At 37.4% G+C, this 18,781-nt stretch overlaps 1 protein-coding gene across 9 annotated transcripts in view; it reads left to right on the top strand.

Annotated features, from left to right (window-relative positions):
* Positions 1-18,781, top strand: part of DZIP3 (DAZ interacting zinc finger protein 3) — a 104,024-nt gene that overhangs the window by 30,343 nt on the left and 54,900 nt on the right. For 8 of the 9 annotated variants that reach the window (XR_004060040.1, XM_030940710.1, XM_030940691.1 and 5 more), the window contains exons 5-8: positions 2,937-3,053; positions 10,819-10,899; positions 12,214-12,338; positions 15,140-15,254. Coding sequence is in view for 8 of the 9 variants with exons in the window: in XM_030940710.1 (XP_030796570.1) it covers positions 2,937-3,053; positions 10,819-10,899; positions 12,214-12,338; positions 15,140-15,254 (438 nt within the window). In the remaining variant the exon portion in view is untranslated. The remainder of the gene's footprint in view (positions 1-2,936; positions 3,054-10,818; positions 10,900-12,213; positions 12,339-15,139; positions 15,255-18,781) is intronic. The other variant, XM_030940718.1, reaches the window with a different exon arrangement.

An 18,781-nucleotide genomic window follows, 5' to 3' on the forward strand; every position in this document is an offset into this window, starting at 1 on the left:
AAAAGACAAGTCAATCTCAGTGGGATATTTTAACACTTCTCTTAATAACTGATATAACATGGACACAAAATTAGTAGACTTATAGCAGACTTGCTCTAATTGAGACATACATGTATAAACATTGCACCAGATAGTGGCAGAGTATGCATTGTTTTTAAATGCACACAGAACATTTATAAAAATTGACCATATACTAGGTCACAAAGCAGGCCCCATCAGATTTCAAAGTATCAAAACGTACAGAGTATGTTCTCTAACTACTGTTCAGTTATTCTAGAAATCAATAAAAGAGATAATCTAGAAAACTGTATGTTCATAAGGTAAGATACATACCTCTAATCTAGGTAACCAATTGGTCAAAGAAGAAATCAAATAAATCAATAGAAGTTAAATACATTTTTGAACTGAATAAAAATATATATCAAATCCTGTGTTATTAGATAAAGCTGTGCTTCAAGGAGAATTTGTAGCTTGAGATGTAAATATTAGAAAAAGCAAGATTGAATAAGCATGACATTCAAGAAGTTAATGGAAGAACAGCAAATTAAAAGCACTTGAAGTAATAAGGATAGTTAAAAAAAAAATCTATTTAAAGCATAAAATAGAAAGGATCGATAAATCCCAAACTTGCTTTTATAGAAAGACCAATAAAATTGACAAATGCATAAGTGTGTCCAGAAAAGAAAGCAAAAATATCCAAAATCATGAATGAACATGAAAACATAAATACAAATACTGTAGTCATTGAAGATAATAGAGACAATTCTACTACTTGGAGTAGCTACCTGGTTTGTCTCATAGCAACCTTCCTCTGTGAAGAACTGGGAAAACTGGACAAATTTTTTTCTAGTAATTCTTATTTTTGCTTTTCTAGTAAATTATTTAATTCAACCTGGGATAGAGATGATTCCAACCTTTACTTAGTTCTTTGAGGAAGGGTCAGTTTCTCTATCTTTTGTACCAGATTCTGTCAGTGCCTTTCCCATACCAATTGGACCCTACCTATATTTTTAGTATGCTCTGGACAGTTCTAGTTTTCCGTATCTATATCTGTATGCCTCAGGGCCTTTTTTTCTAGAACAGGAGAAAGCTACTTCTCCTGTTTAGAAGACCCAAGGAATTAATATTCCCCCATCACCACAGAAAGCACTCAATCAGTAGGTCTTGGGAGTTATCATATAAATATCCCAGTTGCCTCTTCCCTTGAGTTGGTTAATACTGAGGTTTGTATTTTTGAGTTTTCTAGAAGTTCCTAGTTGTAATAACTGCAGTGGCCCACCATGGGTAACTAGCATAATAACACATCTTTTAATTAAAACCTACTTTTCCTTCACTTTATTACTTCTCTACTTTCCTACCATTGTCTCTGTACCTCTCAAATAAACTATTTCCATTGAAATCCTTGAATTACGGCCTGCTTCCGTTGGAACCAAAACAGGGCCTCAATCAAAAGAATGGGCTGTTTACCGGGGCTGCTCCTCCTTATAGACCATGTGCTCCAATATTCCACCAAGCCTTGCAAATCTGCTGAAGTTGTGCCACAACTGAGTATGGCAGTTACTTTAATGAGAAAAGTAGCTTAAAAGTCAGGTCTCCAGATATTGCCTTTCAGAGGTTTTTATTTTCATTGTCTTAGTAGTTTTCCATTGCTTTCAGATAATTAGTTTTTATATGCTGTCCAGGTGTTCTAGTTATTCTCATTGGGGAGACTGATCTGAAACCACCTAGGCTGTTTGACAGAGGTGGAACTTCAGTATTATGTTTTATGTTTCTATTCAAATTCAAGAGATATTGTTTGAGCTTGGAATGTAGGTGAAATTCTTGGCTAGAAATGTAAATTTGGAAACTATCAGTGTGTAGACACTATTTAAAATTGTGATAGAGGGTTACTTTACCTAGAAAACATGTATTGATAGAGAAGAGGCACATTAAATTGATTGCTAGGGAGACTGAAATAAAGTATCTAGTCAGCTAGGAAAAAAACAGGAAAATGTTGTATATGGAAGCCAAGTTATGGAAGTGTAGATTAAATTTTCCTTGCAGATTATACATTATTAAACAGATTACATAATTTAAACCAAGCACTTGAGGGTAGAAAACATTGGGGAATGGACACAAAGACATAGTCCTGCCTTCCATTTCAACCATGTAAATAAACTATAGTACATAATAAAGCTTGCATTAGCTCAGTTGCAATCAGATTGTAGCATAAAATGGTTTACCCTTGTATTGGTATTAATGCCAGCATTCCTGTTTACCACAGGTTCAGGGCTGGAAGATTTTAGCTATGTCACACAATAGAAGGTATGAGAGTGAAGTGGGATTACCCCTTTCCTCTGAAGTGGGTGTGAATGTTGCCAACCCCTTGGCAGGTATAGGAATACCTTTTTTAAAAAATGTTTTAAAGAGGCTGGGCGCAGTGGCTCACACCTGTAATCCCAGCACTTTGGGAAGCTGAGGCAGGCAGATCACGAGGTCAGGAGACCAAGACCATCCTGGCTAACATGGTGAAACCTTGTCTCTACTAAAAATACAAAAAATTAGCCGGGCGTGGTGGTGGGTGCCTGTAGTCCCAGCTACTCAGGAGACTGAGGCAGGAGAATGGTGTGAACGCAGGAGGCAGAGCTTGCAGTGAGCTGAGATTGTGCCAGTGCACTCCAGCCTGGGCGACAGAGCGAGACTCCATCTCAAAAATAAATAAATACATAAATAAAATTTAAAATTGTTTTAAGGAAATAGTTACAAATGACATTCATCAGACTACTTAAAAACAAACATGAGAACATTGTATCTGGTTGGTATGGATTTTTTTTTTTTAAACCATCATCTCTATTTTTAAAATTTTCTCCAATGAGCATGAATTATTTGTATCATGTAAACATATGTAGGTATTTGTTCAGACTTATAGACATTTTTAACTGAATAATTTTCCACAGAGAGAAGTTGTAGCTAACAGCCAGAATGGTGAGGAAATTGTTCCTGCTTTGACTTTACGTTTCTTGATTACGCAACTAGAAGCAGCACTTAGGAACATTCAAGCTGCCAATTATACAGTAAGTGTTTTCTTTTTGAAAATTTGATATAATGGACTTGATCAACGTTTCTCAGTGAGAAAACAGCCAATGCATGCTTATTTTGAGGTGTGGGCCAATTTTTAATTTTCTCTTTTACCTCTAGAAAAGGGTATGTATAAATTGATTCCTTCCTGTGTCTTCTACTTTCTTATATGACTTTTGGATAACTTATATGTCTTATACTTTCTTATGTGACTGGCTCTGTAATAAGCCTATTCTAGTCTCCTTCCCTACCACAAAATTGTACATCTTAAGAGAAACTTGAACTAATAGAAATGGGCTTTCCCAGATAGAAATGGAGAATCATAAAGTTAAAAAAATAAGCCAAATATAGAAGGACAAATACTGCATGATGTCGTTTGAATGTGGAATCGAGGTGTTGAACTCACAGAAGCAGAGAGTACAATGGTGGCTAGGGGTAAGGGGTCAGGAGTACAGACTGAAGAGATGTTGGTCAAAAGATACAAAATTTCAGTTAGTTGTGAGGAATAAGTTCAAGAGATCTGTTGTACAACATAGTGACTATAGTTAATAACAATGTATTATAATCCTGAAAATTGCTTAGAGTAGATTTTAAGTATTTTCACCACAAAAATGGTAAATATATGAGGTTATACATATGTTAATTAACTTGAGTTAGTCATTTCACAATGTGTACATATTTTATAATGCCATGTGTATGATAAATATATACAATTTTTATCAATTTAAAAAGAAAAAAAAATTCTGTCTTTTTTAACCATAATGAATCAGTTTCTTTTTCTTCTGAGATTTCTATATCTGTAAAAGTTGGAATTTCTATTAGAGGTAAAATTAACAAAATGTATTTATGTGTTTGAGATCAAATGATACTTTAGAAATAAATAGGGTTATCTTCAAAACAAGACTACCCAGACACCCAAAAAAGGAGCCTAAGACATTAACTCCCATATTATAATGATGTACAAAGAGATGGAAAAATAATTCTTATTTAGGACTCTGGAGATTAGGGTTCTTACAGGGTGAGTTACACCATTCAGAAGGAGATTCTAGTTGGACTCCAATGAGGAAACAAAGAAAATGAGGGGTTTGCATCTTGTAATCCTGAGAACTTTGGGGATATGGCAGACCTGCTGTTTCTCCCACTGACCAGATTGCCAGTCAGTGAAACAAATCAATGTGAAATCAGCCTTAACAGGTACCCATTGCTTAGCCTTCTTTACTTAGACGTTACTTCAAAGATGAGTCTTAGACTAGGAAATGGAAGAGTTTCTCCCTTCGTAGCTCTTGGTAGTACTTGTGAGCAGAAGTGGCATTGTCATGATCAAAGCAGTCTATTGCTGTTTCTAAATTACTCTATCTGTCCTTCAAGGCCACCAAAAAGGGATAAGACAACCTTGTAGGAGGCAAGAGTGGATTATGTATTATGGGGGTGCAGTTGCCAATTGCATCTCTATATTAATTTTGTTCTAGTTCTTGGAATAATCTTTGCTAATGAGGAGAAGGTAGGAGAAAAGGATAGGGGCTTTACGTTAAAAATGTACAACTTGCATCTTTAAATTCCAGAGATTTTCCTCCTCTAATGATAGCATTACCACAATTCTGTATCTTACTTTGTTCTTAGAAATGTTTTATTCAGAATTATATTAGCCAGTCTCTGTTGTGTTATTCATGAAGCTGTTTTCTTTTAAGTACAAAATAATTGCTCACATTTATTTAGTGTTTGCTGTATGACAGCCACTGTTGTAAGCACTTTGTAAAAATTAGCGCTTTTACTGTTCCTGAGTACCCCATCTTAGCGCACAGAGGTTAAATAACTTGCTAACTTGACCGGGTAGTAAGTAGTGGAGTCAGGATGCAGTCCTTGGCTCTAGATTCTGTGGTCTGAACTACAACATTTTACTGCCTCTTCAAGGATGGGAATTTTAAGGTGGGAACCACTTAGATGTTATGGGGAGTTTATATTAATAGACTCACTTAGTCCATCAAGAACAAACACACATGTCTATCTCCACTGAGATCAGTTTGAAGCCAAATTTCTAATCCCAGTCAGTTATCTCCTCATCAAATACTGTTGGTCATTAGAAGCATGCAAGGTGAGAGTATACAGTTAGATCAGTATAAACAGAAAGCTTATGGGCCGGGCGCAGTGGCTCATGCCTGTAATCCCAGCACTTTGGGAGGCAGAGGCAGGCGGATCAGGAGGTCAGGAGTTTGAGACCAGCCTGACCAATGTGGTGAAACCGCGTCTCTACTAAAAATACAAAAATTAGCCAGGCGTGGTGGCATGTGCCTGTAATCCCATCTGCTCAGGAGGCTGAGGCAGGAGAATCGCTTGAACCCAGAAGGCAGAGGTTACAGAGAGCCAAGATTGTACCACTGCACTCCAGCCTAGGTGACAGAGTGAGACTCCATCTCAAAAAACAAACAAACAAAACAGAAAGCTTATATCCTGTGGATATTTATTGTTCTATGTACCTAGAAAAATCTTGTTTATGGTGTGGGGAAATCTTGATGAAAAAGGGTAATGTGACAAAAGATAGGGTTATAATCTTCAGTCAATATAGAGCTTAAGAACAGAGGAGTCCAGGGTTCTCCGGAGAAACCAGACTGGTTTTTGCTATGTGTATGTGTGTGTCTTTGTGTCTATGTGTCTGTGTGTGTGTTCTGTTTTATATATATAAAACATACACACAAATACTTATATACACATATACATACACATGATTATAAGGAATATATATGTGATTTATTATGAGGAATTGGCTCATGTGATTATAGAGGCTCAGCAAGTCCCATGATCTGCTTCTGTAATCTAGAGACCCAGGAACGCTTGTGGTATAACTCATGCCAGTTCTGAAGGCAGAGAACTAGGTATAAATCCAAGGATGAAGGCAGAAGTTGAGATGAGATGTCCCAGCTCCAGCAAGTAGGCAGGAAGCAAAAAGGAATGAATTCTTCCTTCCTCTACTTTTTGTTCTATGCAGGCCTTAATGGATTGGTTGATGCCCACCTACATTGGAGAGGGCAACCTGTTATACCCAGTCTACCATTTCAAAGGCAGTTTTCATCACACACATCTGGGTGTGTCTCTGATGAAAACCATTTCATCAGTTTTCATCAGAGACACACCCAGAAACAATATTTAATCTGGGCATCCTGTGGCCAGTCAGGTTGACACATGAACTTAACCATCACAAATACAATGGACAGAGAGGTCTTGGTGTACCCCTCACACAGTTTCCCTCAATAGTTACATAATTACATTACTCCAGAACATATTAAAAAAAGAAAACAGGAAATTGATGTGGTTCATGGGGCTTTGTGTCTGGAGTCTCCAAGACCACCCTCATATTCAGAGATTTGCTAGAAGGACTGGACTCAGCATATGGTTATACTCATATCTAAGATTTATTACGGTGAGTGATAAGGATATATAGTGATCATATGGGGAAAAGACACAGGTGAAGTCTGAGGAAAGCCATCTACAGGTTCCTCCATATTTTCTCCCTTCCTTGAGAAGCCACACAGCATATACGGCCACCTCCAGCAATGCAAATATGGCAACATCCACAATGTTTCTGCCCAGGGAAGCCCATAGGAGACTCAGTGATCAATATTTTTATTGGGCATTGGTCATCCGGGTACCTGCTGCCTGGCATGTATCAAAATTCCAGACTTCCAGAAGGAACTCCCAGGTGCTCAGCATAAATCACATTGTTTGCACAAATAGTCTAGACATAGCAAGGCACCTTTATCAGTTAGGGAACAAAGTTCCCAGACATCAGCAAAGATCAGCTTTGCAAGCAGGCCTTAATAAGGATAACTGCCTCAGGCCAGCTCTGTTAACTTTTTAATGGCCAGACTTGTATAGTTCTGTGCCATGTTATCAAATGTGTACATTTGTTTAACTACTACTGCAATCAAGATAAAAGAACTATTCCACCACCACAAAAATCTCTCTTATGACTTTTATGGTCACACCTACTTCTCTCCCTCTACAATTCACTGATCCCTAATCTATCTCATCTCAGTAATTTTGCATAGACCATTTTTATGTGAAGGAAATATCCACATGGTTTGATTTTTCAATGAAGAAGTGATAAGCTTTATGTCCATACTATTTTGCAGAATTCATGTGGGAGAGTAAAGGATTTTGTTTTTTTGTTTCGTTTTGTTTTTGTTTTGAGATGGAGTCTCACTCTGTCACCCAGGCTGGAATGCAGTGGCACGATCTCGGCTCACTGCAGCCTTCGCCTCCTGGGTTCAAGTGATTCTCCTTCCTCAGCCTCCCGAGTAGCTGGGACTACAGCATGCCACCACACCTGGCTAATTTTTTGTATTTTTAGTAGAAGACAGGGTTTCACCGTGTTGGCCAGGATGGTCTCAATGTCCTGACCTTGTAATCTGCCCACCTCAGCCTCCCAAAGTGCTGGGATTACAGGCATGATCCACCGCACCTGGCCAGATCATTGTATTTTTAAAGGTGGATGGTAGTAGCTACTTCAGTGTTCATTATATTATTATTTAATGTGTTCTTGATACCTAAAATATTACATATTAAAAGAGAGAGTGAAAGAGAGTTTTTGAAAGGTTTAATGTAACAAATTTTTATACTTCTTTTTTACCAGTTTTTTAAAATTTTTATTTTTAGTTTTTGTGGGTACATAGGTGTACATTTTATGGGGTACGTGAGATACTTTGATGCAGGCATACAATATGTAATAATCACATCAGGGTAAATGGGCTATCCATCACCTCAAGCATTTATCCTTTGTGTTACAACAGTCCATTTATACTCTTTTTCTTATTTTAAAATGTACAACAAATTATTGTTGACTGTATAATCATTTCAATTGATGCTGAAAAAGTAGGGTTGGTATTTTTGTAGAGACAGTATCTCACACTATTGCCCACTTAGGTTAAAATGGCTTATGTACAAAATATAGGCAATAAATGCTGGTGAGGATGTGGAGAAGAGAGAACCCTCTTACACTGTTGGTGGGAATGTAAATTAGTAAAACCATTATGGCAAGCAGTTTGGAGGTTCCTCAAAAAACTAAAAATAGACCTACCATAGGATCCAGCAATCCCACTGCTGGGATATACCCAAAGGAAAGAAAATCAGTGTATCAAAGAAGTATTTGCATTCTCATGTTTATTGCAGCACTGTTCACAGTAGCCAAGATTTGAAAGCAACATAAGTGTCCATCCAGATGAATAAATAACAAAAATATGTTACATATACACAGGGGAGTACTATTCAGCCATAAAAAAGAACAAGATTTCCCCCCAGCACTTTGAGAGACTGAGGTGGGAGGCACACTTGAACCTGGGAGTTCAAGACCAGCCTGGGCAATGAATTGTGTGAGACCCCATCTCTACAAAAAAAAAAAAATTAAAAGAATGAGATCCTGTCACTTGAAACAACATGGATGGAACTGGAGGTCATTGTGTGAAGTGAAATAAACCAGATAGAGAAAGACAAACTTTACATGTTCTCACTCATTTGTGGGAGCTAAAAATGAAAACAACTGAACTCATAAAAATAGGAGAAAAAAATAGACAGTAGAATGATGGTTACCAGACACTGGGAAGGATAAGTGGGGGTTGGAGAGACTGTGATGAATTATTTAGCATGTCAATTGCTTTTATAAGCTCCAGAATTTCTACTTGATTTTTAAAAATTATTTTCAATCTCTTCGTTAAATTTATCTGATAGGATTCTGAATTCCTTTTCTCTGTTATCTTGAATTTCATTGAACTTCCTCAAAACAGCTGTTTTGAATTCTGTGTCTGAAAAGTCACATGCTTATCTCTCTGGTATTGGCAACTGTTGCCTTTTTGTTTGGTAAAGTCATGTTTTCCTGGATGGTCTTTATGCTAATGGATGTCCATCGATGTCTGGGCATTGGAGAGTTAGGTATTCATTATAGTCTGCTGTACAGCCTTGTTTTGTACCTGTCCTTCTTGGGAAGTCTTTCCAGGTATGCAAAGGGACTTGTGTATTGTGATCTAAGTCTTTGGTCACTGCTGCCGTATCTGCATTAGGGGACACTCTAAGCCCAGTAACCCTGTGGCTCTTGCAGATTCGTAGAGGTACCATCTTGGTAGTCTTGGGTAAGATCTGGAAGAACTCCATGGATTACCAGGCAGAGACTCTCGTTCTCTTCTCTTCCTTTACCCCAAACAAACAGCACTCTCTCTGTGCTGAGCTGCCTGGAGCTGGGGGAGGAGTGACACAAGCATTCTTGTGGCCACAACCACTGAGACTCCAAAACCAGCACAGTACTGGTTCTTGCTCAAACCCTGTGGTGACCACTGCCTTGCTACCACCTATATTGAGTCTCTCCTTTCTGAGCAGTGCGTTTCTCTCTGGCCCAAGGCAAGTGCACAAGTGTCAGACAGGACTCAAAGTCTGGAAGTGGGAACCCCAGAAGCCCAGTTGGTGCTCTACCCCACTGTGGCTGAGCTGATACCCAAGCTGCAAGACAAAGTCCCCTTTACTTTTCCCTCTGCTTTTCTCAAGCGGAAAGACGTCTCTCACCATGGCCACCACAGCTGGGAATGTGTTGGGTCACACCTGAAGCCAGCATAGCTCTGAGTCTCACCCAAGGCCCGTGGCGTGTACTGCTACTACTGCTGATTATTCAAGGCCCAAGGGCTCTTTAGTCAGCGGGTAATGAACCCTGCCAGGATTGGGTTCTTACCTTCAAGGCAGTGGATTCTTTTCTGCCCCAGGATGTGTCTAGAAATATTGTATTGGAGCTAGAGCCTCAGGATTCTACTGTGGCTGAACCGATATTCAAGTGGCAAGGCAGAATCATCTTTACTGTTCTGTCTCCTCTGCTCAAGCAGAGGGAAGGTGTCTCTCCCAGACATGTGGGTTGTTTTCCTTTGAGTTGGAGGACTGACATAAGCACTCCCTTGCCTACCCCATCTGGTATCTTACTAGGTTGCGTACACCACAAATCCACTGGCTCCAAGCCCAGCACAGCACCAGGATATGGCCAGGAACTGCAGTCCTTGTGGCCTAGACTGCCTTTTATTTAGGACCCCAGAGCACTTTGGCCCACACTGGCAGGGCTTGCTGGAACTCAGGCTCTGACTGCTGGGATGGGCGTTTTGCCTATGGCTAACACTTGTCTAAATGCTACCTCCATGATCGCTGACTGAGTTCTGCTCAGTGTGGCTTTCTGATGTGACAGGGCAGCACTGAGTTCCAATGCAAAGTCCCACAGTCACTGTGCTTTCCTTCTCCCAAGTGCAGATTCTCTCTCCATGCCACATAGCTGTAGTCAGGGGATGGAGGAAGGGATGGTGTCGGCAACTTAAGACTGTCTTTCCTACCCTCTTCAGTGCCTCTTCCCTTAATATGATGTTCAAACCAGGTAATGTGATCACTCGCCTGATTTTTGTTTCTACGAAGGGGCTTTTCTGTGGTGTAGTTGTTCAGTGTGGTCTTCCTGTGTTGGGGACGATTGTTGGAGCTTCTATTTGGCCATCTTTGTTCCGTATCCTTTCCTTTTATTAAATTTTAATGTTTTATTTTGAGATTATTGACCATCCTGTTTCTTCTTCCTGGGTCAAATTATCAAATATATCTAAAATATATTATAGTTATTATTAGATGACTGATAATTGTTATAATTTTTACTTGTTTCAGTAATTGTTAATTAAGCTTAGGATATTTAATTAAGCTTGTTGTACTGAAAAGCAGCTTAGTCTAAATAACGAATTAACATACTTTTTTTTTTCTTTTTAGGCACACCAGATTGATATTGGTTATTATTTGACATTACTGTTTTTGTATGGAGTAGCAGTCACTGAAAGAGGAAAGAAAGAGGTAACATGTTATTTGCCCTTTATAAATCTTTTTACATCTTAGAATAATCAGGCCAAAGATTATAATATGAAACTAAAAATATTAAAAAAGGAATTAGCTTGTAACTTCATTTATTTATCTTTTAAATGCTTACCATTCATATAAAATAAAAAGTTATTTAGCTTCTTTCACTTGCATAATACATTTTAATCCATTTTCTAGCATAGCCTAATCCCTCTGGTTTTAATCTTATCCCTTTTGTAAAATATGAATTTTACCTCAAATTCTTTGTCAAACTTAAGTGCAAATAAGTACAAATCTGGGAATTAACTAGATAATTTCTAAGGGTTCTGTTGATTTAACATTTCTTTTTCTGATTTTTAATGATTTCTCATATTTTCTTCATAGCTTTGATATTTCTCTTATTTTTTCTTCCCAAATCTGTATTTTTGACTTCATAAATTAACTATATAAATATGACTTGTTAATTAGGTAAAGTAGAATTGATAAGCAGTCAAACTGAAAACATTTCTGTTTTAAATAATTTCGTGTAGTACTAATTATTTAGCGTGATGTGCTAGAGAATATTTTAAAGTAAGGCCATGCAGCATTTTTCCAGCTTTTTTTTCTAGAGAGACTGAGGCCATTATGCCTCAGTTTTACTGAAGCATCTATTATAATAGATCCCGATATTTACTTCCAGACCTATGTTGTTTATGATTAAGGTAGTGATTCCCCAAAAGAGTCTATATCTATGGGCAAGAAGTCACTTACTTTCTATTTGAAATACTGTGAAGAATTGTGCTCCCATTAGGAAGAATGATAGAGAATTGTGCTTTAACAGTTATCAGAAAAGCCCTTATTTTGGCCAGTAGTACTTGTATGTATTATGTACTTATGTATATAAGTACTTATGTATGTATATGTATGTTTTTAAAAGATGGGGTCTCACTATGTTGCCCAAGCTGGACTTAACTCCTGGGCTCAAGCAATCCTCCTGCTTCAGCCTTGTAAGGAGGTGGCACTATCGGTGTGCACCACAATGCCTAATTGCCAGTTTGAGATACACAAATTGTTGTTACCATCTTAATATTCACTTTGAAATATTGGTTAAAGAAGGTCTTAAGTTTATTTATAAATAAATATTTTAAACACTGACTACATGATCTTTGTAATCACATACAGAGATGCAAGGATTCAGAATGTGAATAAATGACCAGATGATTGGATTATTTTTAAAGCTGCCCTAATTTCTCCGGTTTGAGAAATAATTGTTTATTGTAAAAGAAAAAAATGACTTTTACATCAGCCAAACCTAATTTTATGTTACTACAGGATTATACAGAAGCTGAGAATAAATTTCTGGTGATGAAGATGTTGATCCAAGAAAATGAAATTTGTGAAAACTTTATGTGTTTAGTTTATTTTGGACGTGGTTTACTGCGATGTGCTCAAAAGAGGTAAGGATTTTAATTAACGGGTAGATGTTGCCTCTGAAGTCTCAGCATTGTGAAATGGAAGTAAATGTGCTCCGTATACCAGGCATCATGACATTTGTGCTCTACTGGTTTATCCTTTTCTTCTTTGGCTATTTGTATAGATAATTTCTTTAATGTAGTTGAGAATATTAAATAGCAAACTTAAGAGACCATAGCAATAAAAGGCAGTCTAGCATTAACATTAGGAGCATAGGCTTTAGAGTCTGATAGACCTGGGTTCAGCTACATTTTTTAGCACTTACACTAAGAAACTTAATGTTGTTAAGCCTTATATTTTTTTCTTATCTCTAAAATAGAACTAATAATAGTGTAGGGTTCACTTCATGAGGATGTTGCAGGTGATTAACATAGTGCCTAGGACACAAAAATGCTATATTTAATAAATAAATTATGGTTGGAGTTATTAGTATTATCACCACTAACTTGAAATAGTTTTTAAAAGTATAAAATGAGCTTATAAAGAGTTGAAAAGGGTCCAAATGCTGAGTTTTTGGAGTATTGGCTACTGCTTATTTTAAGAAAGTGAAATTGTATGGAGGAAACTATGTAGATTATCTGTTGACTTCCTCTATGGAGATCCATAACCATTTGTAGCATCATTCATTCATTTTATTTACTAAGTATCCATTATATTCCAGAAACTGTTAGGTGTTGAGGTTACAGTGGTTTACAAAATACAGTTCCTGTCTTCATGTAACTGAAAGTACAGTGAAAGATACAGATCTTAATCAAATAATCAGTCATAAAATATTTATGAAATAGAATAAAGAACTATGAAGGAAACTAGAGTGAATAACTAAAGTCTTTCCTGGAGACTGGTTCTGGGAATCAGAATTCTCCCTGAGGAAACAATGTTTGGCTAAGATCTGACGGGTAAATTTGGAAAAGTTTACTTGGTCATACTTTTATGAAGGATTACTGCTGGGCCAAACCATTGGATCCCTAGAAGTGTCACCTATGTGGTAGTTCCCTGATTCTTTGTAAGGTTGATCTCCTATTCTCTGGGTTGCCTATATTTTTACTAGGGTGTCCGCAAGACATCTCACTTCTTGTTCACTCGGTCTGAGCAGCATGTGCCATCAATATAGTGGGGCTAGTATGATGCTTTGCAGAATGTCAAGATGATCCAAATCCCTTCAGTTTATACTGTGACAAAGTAAGAGAATTAACATAGCCTGAGAGAAGAACAAAGAATATGTCCTGCTGTCCTTCTCAGATGTGAAAACTGTTTTTTATTCTCTTTACTGATGAGCACTGGAGAGAATTCATTCTCCAGATCATTGACACTGGAAGTCCAGTTGTATGGCAGCATCATTACTTTCATCCCTGACCTGTGGAGGACAACCACCACTGAGCTCCTCAAAGACCCTGGTGCTCTTCTTACTCTGTATTTCTTATTGTATTAATGAATGGGATGTCCTCTGAGCCTTTCTAGGATCACTTAATGGGTTCTGTGTTTTTATGTAGTAAGTCAGTTCTAACATTCTCACTTCCTTGAGCCTCCTGACTCCTTTAATATGCCTCCAAGAAATTTTCAGCATTTCTACTTAATTTACTATAGACCATTGTTGTGTCCAAGTTTCAAGGAGCCTTCTCAGCACCATATTAGGACTGGATTCAGGTGTCCTTTCTAGGAAAGTAAATCTTGAATTATGGAAGAATTTTTCCTTATCAGTGTACACTTCCCCATCCAGCCTTGTGTTTACCCTTGGTTCAGCACTTTAAAAATCCACTTCCACTCATGTTCCTGCCAGTACATTCTAGTCGGGCTCTGCAATTCTTATGATTAACAAACTTTTTCTTCCTGGGCAGGGGCTCTGTTTTCTCACTTGGGCTCTCCACTTGACCTTAGATTTATTATCTGAGGGCAATGAGGTAGGGGAAGATCTTAAGAAGGAAGGGCATCATCTTTTGAGACATGCATCTCAGCTGATATTTTTGCATGGTCTCTAAATAAAGATAGGCTGCTCTCCTGTGGCAAGGAAGAGGTCTTTGCCAGTCAAGAGCATTCATGGGGGGAATTTAAGGATTCATTGCTTCTAAGCACATTCACCTAAATATCCCCATTTTAGATCCCAGGGTCCACTCATAGCATATCAAATCCCTAATTTTAGTGTAGTTCTGTTGAGGCTGTGTTTTGAGTCTCCTTTGCAGCTGTTCTACCCTTATGGTTAAATCTTGAGCTTCGTTTTCATCATAGTCTGCCTTATGTCTAGAGGAGGTTCTTTAGATGTTGCCATAGAGGCCTTCTAGTTTTCAGTGTCCTGAGTTGATGGTATTAGTCTTGTTGAGGCTGTGCGTTCAGTATCAGTTTGTTTCACTTTATGATTAAATTTGGGCCTTATTTTCAGCACGGATTATGGCCGTAGGGGATGAGAGTCTCATTAAATTGCCCCCATAGAGGCCTTCTGGATTTCACAGTGTATCCTGAGTTAATAGTTGGCTGACCTGTGCCTGTCATTCTCTTTCTTCAAGGCCTCCAAGACAGTTAACAAAAGCCAACCAACTCTACAGTCCCTTTAATTACCATGGCCCCCATACTGTTCAAGCTTGAGCTACTACATAATCTAGTGCCTCCCCTTCCACCTGTATTTCATCCCACTCTGCCGCAGGTGAGAGTCCTAGTATTTGTATTTCTATGGCATGCCAGAGGTTATCACTACCCTATTTACCACAAAAAATGGGTTACTTGTTGTATCTTTGGTAAACCATGCATCTGCACAGTCCCATTCAAACTAACCTTATTTTAAAATTCCTTTCAGATATAATGGAGGACTGCTAGAATTTCATAAAAGCCTACAAGAAATTGGAGATAAAAATGACCATTGGTTTGACATAGATCCTACAGAAGATGAAGATTTACCTACAACTTTTAAAGTAAGAAATTATTTAAGAGTAACATTTTATTTGTAACTAATCAGAATCATAATGTGTGAACCAACTATGTCATATTCTTACAGCAAGCATGTTCTTTTATTGGCACATAACTTTTTATATAAGAAACAACCTTTATTGTATTACCTAGTGCAGAATGTATGATTCAACGAGGAGGGAGAAGTGAGGTGGCAGTGTTAACATTTTCACATAACAAGAAGATTAATAGCAATACTAGGCCAGTACTCTGCATGGTTAGAGTCAAATGTAGCAGTTAACTTTTTTTCCTAATTATCTTTACCATTATTTTGCTGTTGATTTATATTACAAAGTACTAAATGCTTAGTTCAGAAAACATGGAAAATATAAAAATGCCCAAAGGTGAAATTCATCTGTATTTCTTCTTCAAACGGATAAACCGTTGTTAGCATTTTTATTTATATCTTTCCAGACACACACACACACACACACACACACACACACACAAACAATAGGCTTTATTTGGTGATTTTAAGTGTGATGTTGTGCACACTTATTTGTACTCTGGAAATATATAGTATTTTTTATTTCGCAGTCATTAGACTATTATACAATGCAATTTTGGTGTAATGTATTATATAGCTTTGCTTTAATTTGCTCAACTAGTTCCCTACTAAGTTTATTCTAAATATTTCCAGTTTTTTCTTCTTATATAAAGTGATCTTTGCATATTCCTCATGTCATTTCATTAGAATAAATTTCTAAAGGTGGAATTGTGGAGCAGGTGTTCACACAATGTAAAGTTGTTACACGTCTCCATATTTTATCTCAGGACATTGTACCACTTTATATTCTTCAAATAGTGTGAGACTTTTCATTTTCCCACACCTTCTGGGTGTACTTTACCTTTTGGGTAATTTTTAACCCATCTGATAGCCATTTGGGTCTTTTAAATTTGTTTAATATGAACATAGCTACAGCAGGTTTCTCTTGGTTAATGTTTGAATGACATATCTTTTTCAAAACTTGAAATCTTTCTTGATCTTTATGTTTTACGTGACTTTAAGGCCAAAAGCATTACTCAAAATAAAGAGAGACATTTTATTAAAATATAAAATTCAGTTATCCAGGAAGATATAATAACTCAAATTTGTATATACCTAGTAGTATAGCTTCAAAATATATGGGCCAAAAATTGACAGAATTGAAAGGAGAAATATTTTTAAATCCCCAATCACAATAGAATATTTTAATATACTTCTCTCAGTAATCAATAGAACATGCAGACAGCTTTTGGCATTGTCAAGGTAATCATATGACTTTTTTTTTTTTTTTTTTTTTTTTTTTTGAGACGGAGTCTTGCTCTGCTGCCCAGGCTGGAGTGCAGTGGCCGGCTCTCAGCTCACTGCAAGCTCCGCCTCCTGGGTTCACGCCATTCTCCTGTCTCAGCCTCCCGAGTAGCTGGGACTACAGGCGCCCGCCTCGTCGCCCGGCTAGTTTTTTGTATTTTTTAGTAGAGACGGGGTTTCACCGTATTAGCCAGGATGGTCTCGATCTCCTGACCTTATGATCCGCCCGTCTCGGCCTCCCAAAGTGCTGGGATTACAGGCTTGAGCCACCGCGCCCGGCCTATCATATGACTTTTAATGTTGACTTGCTAAAGTAATAATTTTATGCATTTTTAAAATACTAAATTTTCACCCCTACTTTACAAAGCAGTCCCTTACTTGATCCTGGTTGTTTTACTCTTTTTTTTTTCCTCTTGTAAAAATATTTTGCTTTCTTTATTATCTAACTTTTTAAGTGAATTTTTATTTAATGCACAGTAATATACATATTCAGTTTGTCAAATAATCTTTAAAGACTTAAAATAAGAGTTTCTGTTTTGTCCTCTCTATCTGAAATTCTGCTTCTTCCAACTTTCTAAGCATTTTTCTTTGATGTTTACCTATTTTTCAAAAAAATACTGCTATTTAAAACATATCGCCAGGTTTTCTCTTTTGACTTTTCACTGTCAAAAATGAGAGTTTAGCTTGCTTATACATCCCCTACACACACACACAAACACACACACACACACACACATACTCTCTCTCTCTCTTTCTCTCTCTCTCTCTCTCTCTCTCCTATCCTACTGGTAGTTACACGTTTTTATTAAGCTGGCCTCAGGGTTTCCCTTCACTCTCATCCTGGGAATTTTCCTCACCTTTCTTCTATGTGGAATCCTCTGTTTCTCAGAACTCAAGTTTTCCTTCCTAGGGTTGCTTCCTTGTTTTGCTGGTGCAACTCCTCTAGCCTCTAGCAGCTTCCTGTAAAAGAGGGCTTGCATGGGAGGTAAATTTTTTGAGATCTTTCAAGTATCAAAATAATTTATCCTTTGTATGCTCTATTCATATCTTGCTTGAGGGTAGAATAATTTTTCTTTTCGGAAACAGGTTCTTGCTCTGTCACCCAGGGTGGAGTGCAGTGGCATGATCATAGTTCACTACAGCCTCAACCTCCTGTGCTCAAGCAATTCTTTTCCTTCAGCCTCCCAAGTAGCTGGGACTACAGGCACATGCCACCGCACTTGGCTAATTTTTTTTTTAATTCTTTTTTTTTTTTTTAGTAAAGACAATCTCAGTATGTTGTCCAGGCTGGTCTCAAACTCCTGGGCTCAGGTGATCCTCCCACCTTGGCCTCTAATTTTTTAAAAGCATTTTTCTGTTATCTTTTAACTTCTAATATTACTTTTAAGAAACTTGATTTCATTCTGATTTTTAAACTTTTGTATTTGACCTGTTTTATTTTCTTCTTTCTGGGAATTGTTAAGGATATTTTCTGTATCCCCAGTGTTCTGAACTTGTGTTTTTTGCTTCTGGGACATTTTCTTGTTTTATATATTTGATAATATTTTCTTAACTTTCTCTTTTTCTTTGTGAAATACTTATTATTCAGATGCCTTGCGGACTAGACTGAGTCTCTAATTTTCTTATTTCTCAAAATATTTTTTTCTACTCTCTGGGAAATTTTCTCAACTTTATCCTGCATTGAGCTAATATTTGTGAAATAATTTCTAGAGGCTTATTTATCGTATATACCTTCAATATGTTACCAGTAATACTATTTGAAATTTTGTAACCCTATCCCTCTAAAGGATAAGTATGAAGAACCTTATCTAATCATTTAACTTAGACCTGATAACATGATTCACCTGTATTTAATCAGCGCTTCATTTATTTGTTATGTGTTTTATTCTATTTTATTTTTTAGAGAGAGGGTCTCATTCTGTCACCCAGACTGCAGTGAAATGTTGCTACCATAGCTCACTGCAGCTTTGAGCTCCTGGTCTCAAGCAGTCTTCCTGCACTGACCTCCCAAAGCACCGCGATTACAGGCATGAGCCACCACTTCTGGCCATTTAATCAGCATTTTAAAATGAGAAATTATATTCTGATTTGTAACCGAAGACATTGAAAACATATTTCTCTACTGTACTTTTGCCCATTATAGCAGGAATGGCATATTGCACTACCACAGTGGTTCCACTGCCAATGTAGTGACCTAGGGAT

This window comes from Rhinopithecus roxellana, chromosome 1 (assembly GCF_007565055.1).
Source record: "Rhinopithecus roxellana isolate Shanxi Qingling chromosome 1, ASM756505v1, whole genome shotgun sequence".
Taxonomy (NCBI): Eukaryota; Metazoa; Chordata; class Mammalia; order Primates; family Cercopithecidae; genus Rhinopithecus; species Rhinopithecus roxellana.